This window comes from Solanum dulcamara, chromosome 11 (assembly GCF_947179165.1).
Source record: "Solanum dulcamara chromosome 11, daSolDulc1.2, whole genome shotgun sequence".
Lineage (NCBI taxonomy): Eukaryota > Viridiplantae > Streptophyta > Magnoliopsida > Solanales > Solanaceae > Solanum > Solanum dulcamara.
Window position 1 is genome coordinate 53,455,193 of NC_077247.1, and position 14,867 is coordinate 53,470,059.

The following is a 14,867-nucleotide window of genomic DNA, read 5'->3' on the forward strand; positions in this document are numbered from 1 at the left end:
TACGTTGTTATGATGAATATTGTGATTGTTGTATCTTGCATGTTCTATTGTTTTGTAAGTATTCCACTAAAGTCTGTGGAACTAATCAACATATGAATTTTTGACGTATTGGTGTTGTGTTAATCATTATTCGATAGTCTTTTTAAGAGGCCAATGTTGTCTATCTTTTGATTGAAGGGCCAACCCGTCTCAACCCGCATCCCGCTTAGGGCTGAGCTGGACTGCTATTTTATAGGCCCTTTAGTTAAAAGGGCTAGCCCGTCCTAATCCATTTAACTCGCTAGCCTTTTGGGGTTGGTTTGAGTCAGCCCATTTTGATAGCTCTTCCTTTGAGGCTCGCTAGCGGCCCAAATAAGGCTAAACTAAAAACTTCATTTTTAAATGGGGTGATTTTTTTTTAGCTCAACCCACTTAATTCAAAAATTAGATTGGACTGACAATATAGGTCAAATGACAGATCTAGTCATGTTCTATCATTGAGGAGTGAGGGTGATGGAAGAAAATAATTGGTTAAGGGGAAATTATTATTTCTTATTAATGGTATTTCTTTTGTTAAAATAAAAATTAGCTTGCACCCGGGTTTGAATCCCCTAAGGCGACGTCGAGGAACAATAAAAAGTTAAACACGCTTCACAGTTAAACGAAAGAGAAAATCCGAATCAACTTATTTTGCTGTGGAGCGGAGGAGAGGAAAAACAGATGCCGGAGGAGGATGATACGATCGGAAAAGGCAGCAGTTGCTGCGTCGACGGCAACAGCAAAAGCGTAAATCCAATCAAGGAGACCGGAGTCGGAGGGATAGGCTCCGGTGAAGGCGTATCTTCATCTGCGACATCATCATCGTCGTCGGCATCGAAGAATCAAGGAAAATCATGCAAAGGATGTCTCTATTACTCGTCTACTTTCAAATCCAATTCTCGCAATCCTCTCTGTCTCGGCCTTAGTCGTTCCCTTCCTCAAGGTTCGAAAAACTTTTTCTTTTTCTGATTTTCTTAATTTGCTTATTCACAGAGCTGGAAATGCATTGTTACCTACTTGTTGTGCTTCTCTTTTGCTAATTTTACTGCTTTTAAGTGATGCTTTTTTCTGTTTTTCGTGGAAGTAAGAGTTTCATAAAAGTATTCAGGATTCGTTAAAATTTGCAGCTTAAGATGAAGAAATTTCACAGGTTAATGGTGAACTATTAATACCTAAAAGTTAATTGCTCATTAGAAAGTGTAGAGATTCTAGTTTTTGAGAATCCCTAATTGGTCTTAACAGGCAAATTATGAGTATTGGAGCTGAATGAATATTGAGGATTCATACATCCCACCATCTAGTTTGGAATTGAGGTGTAACAGTTGTAGTAGTAGCACTAGTTGTTATTGATCCAATATGAACTATACTTCTTATAAATATTTCTGTGGGGAGACTGGAAGCTAGAATTTCTTGACTCGTGCTCAGTTGTTGGGTAGATAGCCTCTGCTGCTGTATCTCATTATGCATTGAATGTTCTGTGTTAATGTTACCATTTCTTGCATATAAAAAATTAGACCTGTATTGAATGTGTGCTGAGACTGGTTTTGATGTTTGATAAAGTACCTCGATATATTGTTGGGGAATCTGAGAAGGAAGCTTCTAAAGAGGGTCGGAGACTTACAGATTTCAGATATGCTTGTGTCGGTTATTCTGTTTACTTGGATCAGAAATCTCGATCAACTGATGCGCAAGAGGCACAAACAGAATTGCCCGTCTGTGTTGGCCTTGAGGTTAGCATTCTCTTCTTTCCATTTTCAAGTTTTTTTCATGCCTTGTTTTGTGTTATGATGTGTTCTAGGATAAGTATGGAGAAGTAAGCAATTTATTTTTGTTCGAGTTACAGCTACAGCATGACTGTCCGTAGTTGTCTTTTATTTTCCTCTTCAGACCAGTGTTGTTTACATGCAATTTAACCCTTTGACAGTATATACAGGAATATAATAGCCCTGAATAACTTAGTATTTTCTGTATCATCATTTCTGGTTACCCCAAATTTTTTGCTGAACTAACAAAGAAAGCGTGCCTTAGGTTTTGGTGGATAAAAGACCCACTTCAGCTGATGCAGCTCCTGTCCATGCTCATGCTCATAACAGAGAAGGTGACTACCTTGATTCATTTCTTCCCGCCGAAAAATCTATTTGATGTAATGCTTATATGCTATTGCCTATGTGTTTAGGGTGTTACTTCTTCATATGGATGTCTAAATTTGGTTCGAACATTTTGTTACATAGGAATATGTTCTAGTTCAGTTTCCTGATGTTTAAATTTCCAGTAACTCGTTTTATTAATTAATTCCATGCTTGGTGAAAGTTTATTCTCGTTTTAACTCACTGCATTTTCTTTTTCTTTCTTAAAGTAAAAAATCCAGAAATATCTTTCATCAAAAAATCTTAATTGAAACATCAAAATTACTTTTTTATTTGTTGATGTAGAACTTGTTTATTCTTGTCAGTTTAAAGTCCAAGCACTGTCTTAAGCTTGGAATCCGCATTATAAATAAAACAATGGGCATACCACAGGATCAAGGTTATTGAATTTAATGCTTTGCATCCAGAATAGAGTGGTTGGTTTGACCTTATAAGGTTCTGCATCATAGAGCTTTTCGCCTCAGGACAAAGACAAAAACTACCAATGCAGATTTTTTTGATAAAGAACTGCTAGTACTGATGCAGAATTATTGCACTAGTTTTTCAGTGCTGGTCTCTGTTCTTCATAGTTCACGTAAATCCTACCAAGATGGTTCTAGATGCACAGTATTTAAAAAGTATGCCTCCCTAGAGTCCAGCCAACTGTCTATACACATGGTATTTCCGCTTTATATATATTGAAATAAGAGTGTTTCTGGTTACTAGGATTGAATTCTCGTCTCCTTCAAAAAGTTCTATGTTCATCACTCTCCATTCACAAACATACATAGGGTGGGGTCTTCAAATCTTTTTTCCTTATGGAGCCTAGCTTATTCATCATCCTGCTTGTCATTGTTTCAACCATTATTCTAGGAGTAGCCGTTGTATGCTGAAAATGGGGAACATAGTCACCCACAATTCTGAGGCAATGTTACTGTGTGATAGGTTGGGATCCACATCTTCTTCGTGCCTTCTACACATATAACATCAATTCTGACAATACATCCTCTCCTTATTTTATTTCTGTTGTTGATACTGCTCTTCACATCCCACATCATGTAAAGAAAATCACTCTTTTGGGGTTTTTGTTATTCATCATGGATCTAAATAGGGCCTTGATCTACCTCCAGCAATTAAGTGACTACAGTATGACTTAACAGAGAAAGAGTTTGAAGATGATTCTTTTCATAAGATCTTATAGACCTTCAAAATGTGAGTAGCTATAAAACTATGTAGGAAATTTTCCACTTCATGCAGAAGAATCTTGTATTCGCCTTCTAAAAGATCATCCCATACACATTGTCCTACATCCCTTTTAGGAACATCTGCTACCATTGTCTATAGATCAAATCCAGGAGAACCCTATAGATCTTGAGATTTTGACTCCCATTTAAGAACGTCTGCACGAGATCCCTATAGATCTTGAGATTTCTGATTTTCAAAGTTTGCCCTCTTTGAACTTTACCATCAAGAGGAAGATCGAAATACTTAGTAGGGAGCTCAACTATTTTACACCCCACAAAGAAAAGATACGATATAGATATCTCCTCACTCTTTTCATCAAAAAGGTGTCTCCTTACCTCTGGTACCCCTTTTATGAACCTGGTCAGATGCCTTCCTTTACATTAACTTGCTTAAAGCTTCCATTATAAACAAGAAGACTAATGGAGATAAATGATCTCCTTGTCTACTATAGCTTAGTGTTATCACTATTATTCATTTTGGAAGAAGTCCTAAACAAGGAAATTTTGATATTCTATTCTGAATTATTACTATTTTTAGTAGGAATATGGTAAAATTTAAATGTAGATGTAGCTGAAACAGAATATATAAGTGTCTGGTTCTCCTTTTTGGAACTTTTCATTTTATTCTTGCTTGGCAAAGCTATAGACAGTGTTCCGTTTAGTCGAGGTGTGTACAAGCTGGCTCGGACACTAGGATTATTTAAAGGAAAGGGAAAAGTCTGGTAGGATGTTAGATATCTTATTCCTTGTTTTGATTCAAATATCTTCTGTGGCTTCTTTGTGTTCTAATTTCATGGGTCACTGTTGTTGCTCTTCAATGCATTTCATGCTATTGGTATAATGTGTTAGATCTTTAGCAAGTGAAAACCTCTAAATTTGGCATATTATTTAGCTGTTGATCATAATCTTAATTCAGGGATCTTGTTATGCAATGTTCATTATTTCTTGCAGTTACTTGGAATATTACGCTCATTATGTATTATTGGTTTGATCATATGGAACGTAATTTGATTCTTATGTTTTCTTTATGTTGTTTTCAAAAAGATGGACATAAACTTCCACAGCCTAGACCAAATAAGCCACCTAACTCATCTGGTGATGAGTTCCTTACCAGGCAAGCAGTGTTTGAATTTTGATACATGATATCTGCTTCACGTGATGCACTATATTGAATTGTTTGATAAAAAGGGCGATGTTTGTTCCCTTGAAAATACAGGTTCACAAGGAATGCTAACTTGGTTGCAATGGGGGTTGCCAAGAACTTGCGGAAAGTAGGAAACCGTATAAAAGAAAGTGTTGATGACATCTTTTATCGACGTCCAAAATAGGATTCTAATCCTGAAATAGAGAAATGAAATGAGCATTAAGCTGAAAGTTGCTGCACCAAATAATATCTACTTTAGCTTCATTCGTCTTGGAATAGGTTAAAAGGAAATCTTGTAATGTGTCTTTCAAGATTCATTTTGGTCAAATCCATAGCTTTTGAAGGCATGCCATTTGTAGTTGACATGCATAATTAGCTCTGACCAGGAGTGCGTTCTGTAATCTTTTGTATAAACTGGTTATATTGTTGGTTGAGGAAATGTCAACGAATTCATTAATGTTGGTAATGACACTCCTAAGAAAGTAATGTGGTTGAGCTGGAATTGTCATCTGTAGTTCTGGTGGTATTCTTTGGGATTTTTTGCTGAAACCTCGATCTCGGTTGAAAGCATTATGGACACTTTTTCTGCATTTTGTCCTGGGATCCATTGATTCTCATTTCCTTGGGAATTTTTGCTAGAACTTTCTGCATTTTGTCCAGTGATCCATTGCTGAAACCTCGATCTCGGTTGAAAGCATTATGGACACTTTTTCTGCATTTTGTCCTGGGAGCCATTGATTCTCATTTCCTTGGGAATTTTTGCTAGAACTTTCTGCATTTTGTCCAGTGATCCATTGCTGAAACCTCGATCTCGGTTGAAAGCATTATGGACACTTTTTCTGCATTTTGTCCTGGGAGCCATTGATTCTCATTTCCTTGGGAATTTTTGCTGGAACTTTCTGCATTTTGTCCAGTGATCCATTGCTGAAACCTCGATCTCGGTTGAAAGCATTATGGATACTTTTTCTGCATTTTGTCCTGGGATCCATTGATTATCATTTCCTTGGGAATTTTTGTTGGAACTTTCTGCATTTTGTCCAGTGATCCATTGCTGAAACCTCGATCTCGGTTGAAAGCATTATGGACACTTTTTCTGCATTTTGTCCTGGGAGCCATTGATTCTCATTTCCTTGGGAATTTTTGCTGGAACTTTCTGCATTTTGTCCAGTGATCCATTGCTGAAACCTCGATCTCGGTTGAAAGCATTATGGACACTTTTTCTGCATTTTGTCCTGGGATCCATTGCTGAAACCTCGATCTCGGTTGAAAGCATTATGGACACATTTTCTGGTCTATAATTAAGGTGAAGAGATTCCAGCGAGCAGATTATTTACAGAATCTCATGTAATTAAAACACCACTGCGACAAGAGCCTTGTTTAAGCTTTGTGCAAAACCTTTACAGGTTAAGTAATCATCATCATATATTAATAAAAGTAGGAAGCTTCTAAGTGCAAACTTAGATTACCATTTTAATCCTACATCAAATCAAATTATTTATAAAACATCTAATTAATTAATTAAATAGTAAATAGAAAATTTTAATAATGATCATAAAAAATAAAACAATAATCTATTAAATGTTAGTTTAAGTTGTACATTGAATTAGATAAGAAGATTGTGCAAAATTGTAGCCTTTTCATATTTTAATTCAATTTGTTTTGCAGTTAAATGAGTCAATTATTTCAACATAAATATTTTCACCTCCTACTTTAATTTAAGCTAAAGAGTTTCATGTGTTCCGTAAACTTTTGGTTTACCATGTCATCATCATTTCTCCATACATCTGTACCAATGATTCACTGATCCAGTAAAAAAGATAATTGTTATCAAATTTAATTGCTTATTAATTATCTATTATTAAATTGCCCAATAAATTCTGATTATTGGTGAGCTTATATAAATAGATATAAAAAACAGTAATACTCATAGCCATCAACATCAGAAGAAACAGAAGACGAAAGTTTCAATTTACGAAGTAAGTTTATTTCTTTGTTAGTTAAAAAAAAACTGTTAATGGAATTTAATAAATTGGCTAAATTAACAGAAAGAAAATGTGAAAGGTGTGAAGAAAAAGACAAGTTTTCGAAGCTACTAAAGGAAGATGAAAAATAGAAAATAGTTGCTTCAACTAGAATTTTCATTTTCCTTTAGGAATTATAAGTTTAGACTGTTTGTTTTTCGTTTATATGCTATTGAAATACTTGCACTTTATTATTCCAAAGTGATAGTTTCTAGATCTATTATTGAGGTATTTTAGAGATGTCACTCTTGGCATTTTGTTGGTGTTCTCTGATGGACATATTTAAAAAGGCCAACAAGAATGCATTCTTGAACAAGGTCAGGTAGTTGACATAATATGAAATTATAAAGGAATCACGAGAATTCATACGGCTTGGCATGAAATTATTTACTATATTTGCAACTACTTGCTTGGTCATGAGTTTATGTTAATCCTACTTGAGTAAAGTTTTAAGAGAGCAATTTTTATATAAATTGGTGTCACGTCAAATTACTTGACAATCACAAATCTCGAATTATATAAGGAGGATGTAAAAATTTGTATGTTCCCTCCATTGCATTTTATTCCACCCTATATTTGATTGAGAGTAAAATTTTAAAACTGAATTTAATTCTTTAGAACTTACATTTTATTCCACCATATTGTATGTAGCGGTGCCAAATAAAGAATTTAGCGTGTTATGTTTCTATAAAGCCATCTAAGAATTGAAAACTACAGATTATCATGTGAATATTTTTTGTTAAACAAAATCTTAGAAAATTTTAGACTTTTAGTGATAGTTACATCTCTGCTTTAGTGCTTTATAGAATTTGTAAGAAATTGTTTGGATACTTTTTTTGTTTGTTTGTTTATCTTTCATTTTACAAAGTTTGTGTAGATTGTTACTTTTGAAATGCACTTGATAACAATATTTTTGTATGATATGCCTTGCAATAATAATATCATCAATTGAATATGCTCGCGATTCATCGATTCAAGCTTGTATTTTATATTTTTAATTTAAAAATTATTCCTTTAGCATTTTTGTATAAAAGTGCAGATACATTATCATAAATTATAAATACTAACATCAATTTTCGTTGTAAATTATAAATGTTGTAATTTTATTGTATAATATAATTCTCCCTTTTACAAAATTATGTGACAATAGATATGAGGCTCAGAGATTAGTATCATGTAAATAGGAAACTATTAGGCTCTCTGAAACAGCTGCTATAGGCTCATAAGTTTACAAATATTATTATTATCGGTTCGCAGGAAATTAAATAAAGAAGCTGTTGCGGATTCAAGCATAAATAATGCAACTTGAAAATAGAATCAGTATTGGAACTTTCACAAATTGAGAATTGAAACCTAAAGTTGTTGGCTAAGTTGTCGTCTTTCTTGATGATCGGACCATGGAGGTTGCCAGTCCTGTGACATGGTAATAGCTCATTAAACCTCTCAGCTCTTTTTCTAAGAGATTTTTGACCCCTACGTTTTGATCAAGATAATTCCGTTGACATTCTCTTCTTCTTTCTTTTTTTTTCGCTCCATCGTATTTATATGATATTTCAATTATTCTAAAGTACATTATAAGCCTTTCTTGGTAAGATGCTTTTTTCATTTGATTATTAGAAAATATTTTTACGTTTTTTCACCAAATAAGTAAAAAGAACTTTCATTACTTTTAGACGAAAATCATACTATTTAACAATTTTATACGACTACTTCACTGACATTTAAATATTATTATCAACCTTTATCATTTAAAAGTTTCATTAAAATACATTACGATTAGCTAGTGTTACCATCCGTAGACACACAAATTTTGTTATTCATATTAAATTTGGATATCTTTTAATTAATATTAATAATAGTTTATTCATTTTTTTATCAGTATGAAGTATTTTATCTATATAGAATGTCACTTTTAAAAATTTTAAGTGCGTACTTTATCTCTTTAAAAAATAATAATGAAATAGTGGGGAAAAAAACGTGGTGATTTTCTGCTCCGAATAATATTTACTTTTCTACTTTTTGATTCACCAATTCAACCTGCTTGCATAATCAAATCTTCTTCAACGATCGGCATAACAACGACGATTGCTTTGTTTATATTCGAATGGCGGCATGTAAACGGGTCGGATATTTCGGACCTCAAGTCGGAGCTCTAGCCGGGCGCAACCGATTGCACCGCCGACTCATTTCGAACCGTGCTTTCGACGGCAAGCGCTTTTTCCTCGTCGACACTCTAGCTTTAGTAATTTCTTATCTTGCTTCTATGATTACGAAATTGAATTTCAAAAATATTTTATTTTTTCAGTTTTGAATTTGGCCTTAGAATGAATTAGTGTTTGTTAGGTGAGAAAATTGGAAGCGAAAGGGGTGCCTACGAAGCAAGCAGAGGCTATAACTGCTGCTATTACTGAAGTTTTGAACGATAGTTTGGAAAATGTAGCTCAGACTTTTGTTTCTAAAGCTGATTTGCAGAGAGTAAGTAATTTGTATTATTATTTTTAATTTTATGCATGAAAGAATACTACTTATATGTGTACATGTGATGTTGAATGAATTATTTTGGTCTTTGTAATAATTTATTTTGCTTAAAGTTTATACTAATGTGACATTAGTTTTATGTGTAGCTTGAGATGATTCAAGAATCCAAGTTGTCCAAATTTAAGTCCGAAGTTCAAAGCTCTCAGGTATAATTCTTCACTGTGAGATTTGTGAATTCACATTCTGATGCACTGGGTATGGCTAATTTACTTTTTCATTGGTTCGTCTTGACGAATTTTATGCCCGTTTTTATGAAGAGATACTGTTGGTGGAAAGGTTGGGTTTTGGAGTGGTGTTATATATGCTGAATGAGTTGGTCATCCATCATGCATATGGCCTTTGGGAATCATCAAGGCCTTTGTTGAAGTAAAATTTTCTATTTCAGAAAGGGAGTGATCTTATGATAATACTTCAATGACCAGGATGATATAATAAAAAGATCTTCCTTTTTCTAGATATCACCAATGACCAACCCTTGGCCATTCTTTTTTGGGTTGTTTCCTTTTCAAAATCCAAATATTCTATCAATATGTGTGAAGGCCATAAGGTTTACATTAAATTCACCCTTTAGGTATTCACAATTTTTGCATATCTGAGTTTGATACTTTTGCTTAACAGATAAGAGCATTCCTCCAATGCATCAGGCATGTATCATCCGTGACTATTTTATCCAAATTGTGTGCGAAACTATCCTGTAGGTTCTTAAGTACACTCATGTCCCACCATTCCCTTAAGGACGTTAGTTAGAATATGATCATAAAAAGTAGAGCTATCTGTATATTGATTCTTGAGATGTCAGTCTGTACTATAATGAGCCAATCTCAGGTGTTTAAGTGGTATGCTGATAGTATTATTTAAAAGCTATATAAAGAACATACTTAATTGAGTGATTTTTAATAGGTACTCCACCTGTTCTATTGTTGTTCTGGTATAATGTCCGGATTGATATTGCAGAGATCATCAACGTCTCAATCTGAGTATAGCCACATGAATCTAATCTCTTAAAATGAATTACCACACAAAATAGCTAGTGAACCTGTAGATACTCAGTTTTGGATTATTAATTGCGTTGGTGTCTCATTGGACTTGGAATGATTTTTTTCTTTTCCTCAATGATCTAGTTTACATTGGCATTTGACTTGTGTTTAATATAATTAGTATTTGTACCTCTATGTCGATATTTACGCTAGTCAACTGAAATGATGTGAACTTAAAGTACTTGCCATAAAGTTCCTTTTCTCCAAACCTTGAAAGTTGATTTGGAAGATGGAGCAGTTATCTTTTTAATATTGTAAGAGGTGATGAAGATGGCAATGCATGTGGCAATGAAAGGATTTGGTGCAAGGTGTGAGTCTGTTGAGTATATGTAAGTCGTTAACACGGTTGGTATGTCCAAGAGGTGTGGTTTTATGGTAGGTGCAGGGGTTGATAAGATGGTAGAGATTGACGATAAGCGAGCCTTTGATGTGGCACAAGTGAAATTTCAGAGATGAAATGCTGCTTTGAGAATACATGAAGAAAGTACGAGTTAAAGACCAAGTGACATGTGGAGATACAAAATTCTAACTAGGATCGGGAATATACCCGTGATATCCCTCCTGAGCTAAAAAATAACCTAGAACTAACTTACCCAAAGGGAAAAGAGAAGTACACTGCTAGCATTATGTGGTGTTTTTGGACAGAAAGGAACATATATGGTGTATCAACTCCAAACCACTCTATTAAAGTTAGATGCTTTTTGTACTTATTTAGTTGGCACAATTTGCTCCCTGTAGATTCCCCTGAGCTTTTTATTGAATCCCTGGTCCTAGCATAGTCCCTTATGTAATGGAGCTAACTCGTTGTATTTTGAAACCTCTTTTGTAGTTCTTTAAAACTTTATGATGCCTTCAATGAAGATTCTTACTTCATCAAAAAAAATTCTATCTCAAACATACGAGGTGTTAGTGAATATAAAGTGCTGTGGAAACAAGATGGAATAAGGAGTATGATCTGTAGGATAGTGGAGTGCATATGATTTTCCAGTGTTTATTTATCATTCAGCTATCCTATTTTGTCCGGAAGTGAAAATTAACTCAAGACTCTATGTGTCACACTGGGATTAAGTAGATCCAGTCCAATTATCACAATGGTGTATGGAGAGTGTCATGAATATCTGCAGCTTGGCATACACCAGAAGTTCTCTAGAGGTTGAGGTAGTAAGTTTTCATCACTCATGATATGTCCTGAACTAGTGTTCAGAGAGTTACTTAGTAGTTTACTGTGCTAGTCAAACGACTAGTTGAAAGGCAATTAAAAGGGCAATTATGAATGTGAAGGTAGACTTAAAAGTCAAAAAGGAAGAGAAAATTAGCTTGTTCAACTTGGATTTCCGTTTGAGAACCATTTACTACTTGAATGGTTAAAGATTGATGCAAAAGAATAGTAGAGAAAATGATTGATTGCCAATAAGGTGATTAAAAGGTCCAAGGAAGGATGACTATCAAACACATGCAATAGGATCCAAGGAAGGATGACTATCAAACACATGCAATAGGATCCCCTGAGGCTATTTGAGGAGACAACTGGCGAAACGTTTGCAATGGAGAAACTCTAATGTTTTACATGTGTTGTCAATGGATTCTGCCTCCGAAACATTCTGGTAGCCACACCATGGGAGGAGTATTGTTTCTCTCTCTCGAGTGCGACCAGTCTTGTGATCAGTAATTAATTTGAGAGTGTGAGCAAGGTGGTTTGTAGGTTCGGTGGAACATATTCTATTTCGGTCAAAAAAAGAAAAAAGAGATATGAGGTCATGTAAGTCGATAAATCGGACTTTATGTCCATATGTACCAAGGTGTCTACTAGTATGAGGGTAGTGCAAATTAGTAAACCTCTTAATTCTATATGTCTATTACGTTGGACTAATTTTTTTTTCATGATGACTCATGGGTGTCTAAACTTGTAAAATGATTCGTGCTTCATTCATTCGGTGATCCAGGAAAACCACTTTTCTCTACTGCAACATGAAATTGAAAAACTCAAAAGTGATATAGAAAAGATGCGCAGTGAATTGAGGTTGGCCTTCACAAACTATATTCTCTTAGTACCACACTACCACTTTCATATTACAGTGTGCTTGTTTTGAAATTTGTAATTTTTTCTCTGGTCTCTGTTTTGGGTTATTGCAGGTATGAAATTGACAAAGTCTCTGCTGGCCATAGGTTGGATCTCAATCTTGAAAGGGGGTAAGGAGTTACCGTCACTATTTCATTTTGTGCATTCTTCAGTATCTTTGTAGATTAAGCCGTCAGTTATTGCATAATCATTAGTAGTATGATTGCAGATTTACTGCTAGTTAGCTGTTTACAACTAGTGTCAACAGTTGTACTCTCTGTGCAGGAGAATCCGAGATGAACTAGCAAATCAGAATCAAGAAACTGCTAATCTCACTAATACACTTGATCGAGTGAGTCTAATAACTATAGATTGACATTTGATACCTGGTTAATTATCCTAATCCTTTCTGTCTTTGTATGTAATTATGTTATATCCCAGGAAATTCATACACTAAGAGCTCAGTTGGAAGCTGCAAAATATGATGTTATAAAATATTGCATAGGTACCCTTGTCTCTATATCTGCTGTTGGTTTGGCTGTAGTCCGCCTTTTGAAGTAAGTGACTGGACTACAATGCTAATGATGATAAAGATATAGTTGTTCAACATCTTTGATGCTCAATGGATAAAGCAGAGTTGTATGAAACCTGAATCTCAATTGCATTAGCAGACATCATAACTATAGCATACTAGTTAAATGTGCAATCCATTTGGAACAGTGGATTATTAATGTTTGTTTAGATATAAATCATTTGCCCAACTATAGCAGACCTTTGCTAAACGTGCAACTCAATCTTTTTTAATCTTTTGAGTTGTAATGTTGAACGGGTGTGTGCCTTGTATCTATGTTTGTTGCATAGCGCTTTAGATGCTTCAAGCTAATTGTAAGATTTCGGAAACTTTGGTTCGGAGTTCAGTGTAATCAAAATTTTATTAAATAAATTTAAAATATCATTTTAAATTATATTACTTATATGTTTTGATCCGATCCAAAATATTTTAATTTTAACCCAATTCATTTTAAATTTTGAAACCCTAGCCCCTAATTCTTAAATTAAATAAAACTCACAGCCTCCTCTGTCTTCACACCCTCTAGCGACCATGTTATACATTGGCAATTTGCCATAGCAGTAGGCAGCAACTTGAAGTTGGTAACTTGGCATGGCTGTTGCCAGTGCCTAGTAACTACTGTGCTCGCTTGTTGGGCGGGATCAAATATGCTTATTTAATTATTTTAACTTTTATGTTTAATTAAATATTTTGATAATTTTATTTTTATTTGTACTGAAAAATTGTTTAAAAACATCGAACTAAAACCGAATCGAAGTTGAAAAAATTAAATCAAACTGATCTAGTTTAGTTCAAAATTCGGTGCTCACTTTTTCAAAATCAAACATCGAAGAACCGAATCGAAATTTAATATAACCAAATCGAAGAACTAAACGCCCACCTCTAACTATAGACTGTAGAGGTTGCCTCCGCTTCATGTATAAGCAGATTAAAACCAAATTAATGATTAAAAAGTATAAAATATTTGTAATTATTTATGAAAAAGTAATCATTTATTCAAATAATTATAAATTTTCTGAATATAATTTATCGATTTGATTATTTTTAATTATTTTTTTTCTTTTTGGGTGAAAGCAGGCACTAGTGATGGATGTTGAGGAAGTTGAAGGGCTATCCTAGTACGTTCTATAAAAGGGAAGAGTGTAGGACATTGTATAACCGATTATATGATGTTCTTTTCGAAAGTCATCTCCTCTCCTTAGAGTCAAGTGGCTTTCACTCCTTCAAATTCATTATAAACCACTAATCCGCCTTAGGTACTCATCTTTTTCGGGGCGTCCGAAGATTCGATTAGGGCCCGGGTACATATTCACTGCGGTATGCTGATCCTCGATTACTAGCGATTCCGCAACAACTTAGTGTCTTGTTTTCTTCGCTGTTTTTTTTTTTTTTTACATAAGGTCCACAGGAAAGCGGTTGCTAAGGCTTGTAGCTTGCTTCTGTCCTTAGTCAATTTTGGACTGAAACTGTTTTGACTGCCGTATCTTTTTTGAACCGAATACCTTCCTATGTAATCTCTGGTCTCTCTCTTTTTAAGAGAAGATTTTCTACCCTGCCTGCCTATGAAGAACTTCAAGTAGAACCAAAACGCAATCAAACATTGTCAATTTTTAAAAATTAAAATCAAACCAAATCAAATATATATCAATTTTTTTAATTAATTTAATTTTTCACCAAACCATAAACACCGCTAGCTGTTACTTCCCATCGAAATGATTTAGACATAACATATGGATCAGGGGTCCACAAACATAACTTTCGTACCCTACGTTACCACTAGGGCTGTACAGGACAAACCGATAAACCGCACCAAACCGACAAACCGAACCAAACCGGAAAAAAAACCCGACTAGTGGTTTGGTTTGACTTGATTTGGTGTTTGAAAAAAAAACCCGACCATTATAGGGTTGGTTTGGTTTTAACTAAAAAAAATCAAACCGAACCCAAACCGACCCGATTATAGATATACTACTTTTAAATTATGTTATACATAAAAATATTTATTAAAATGTAATTTATAAATATTTTTTAAAATTTTTTCATAATTTTTGTTTTCTTTCTTACAATTAGATTTGGACTTGAGTAGCCCATCTAAATAATATACAAAAA

The 14,867-nt window shown here is 34.3% G+C and overlaps 2 protein-coding genes across 2 annotated transcripts; both read left to right on the forward strand.

Annotated features, from left to right (window-relative positions):
* The first annotated feature begins 560 nt into the window (after positions 1–560).
* Positions 561–5,024, forward strand: LOC129874463 (uncharacterized). Its single transcript, XM_055949748.1, has 5 exons — positions 561–961; positions 1,579–1,748; positions 2,047–2,116; positions 4,433–4,502; positions 4,605–5,024. The coding sequence occupies exons 1-5, from the start codon at positions 700–702 to the stop codon at positions 4,714–4,716; spliced, it is 684 nt and encodes a 227-aa protein (XP_055805723.1). The 5' UTR covers positions 561–699; the 3' UTR covers positions 4,717–5,024.
* Positions 5,025–8,508: 3,484 nt separating this feature from the next.
* On the forward strand, positions 8,509–13,152 carry LOC129874995 (protein FMP32, mitochondrial-like). Its single transcript, XM_055950410.1, has 7 exons — positions 8,509–8,795; positions 8,897–9,028; positions 9,178–9,237; positions 12,072–12,148; positions 12,262–12,318; positions 12,473–12,539; positions 12,629–13,152. Exons 1-7 carry the CDS (start codon positions 8,658–8,660, stop codon positions 12,746–12,748), a joined length of 651 nt encoding a protein of 216 aa, XP_055806385.1. The 5' UTR covers positions 8,509–8,657; the 3' UTR covers positions 12,749–13,152.
* Positions 13,153–14,867: the final 1,715 nt, after the last annotated feature.

Excerpts from the sequence above, each read along its gene's own strand:
- LOC129874995 (XM_055950410.1), top strand. The coding sequence starts at position 8,658 with ATGGCGGCATGTAAACGGGTCGGATATTTCGGACCTCAAGTCGGAGCT. Across the intron at positions 9,029-9,177 it reads CTAAAGCTGATTTGCAGAGA|CTTGAGATGATTCAAGAATC; the intron begins GTAAGTAATTTG and ends TTTTATGTGTAG. Across the intron at positions 12,540-12,628 it reads TCACTAATACACTTGATCGA|GAAATTCATACACTAAGAGC; the intron begins GTGAGTCTAATA and ends GTTATATCCCAG.
- LOC129874463 (XM_055949748.1), top strand. The coding sequence starts at position 700 with ATGCCGGAGGAGGATGATACGATCGGAAAAGGCAGCAGTTGCTGCGTC. Across the intron at positions 1,749-2,046 it reads CCGTCTGTGTTGGCCTTGAG|GTTTTGGTGGATAAAAGACC; the intron begins GTTAGCATTCTC and ends AGCGTGCCTTAG. Across the intron at positions 2,117-4,432 it reads TCATGCTCATAACAGAGAAG|ATGGACATAAACTTCCACAG; the intron begins GTGACTACCTTG and ends GTTTTCAAAAAG.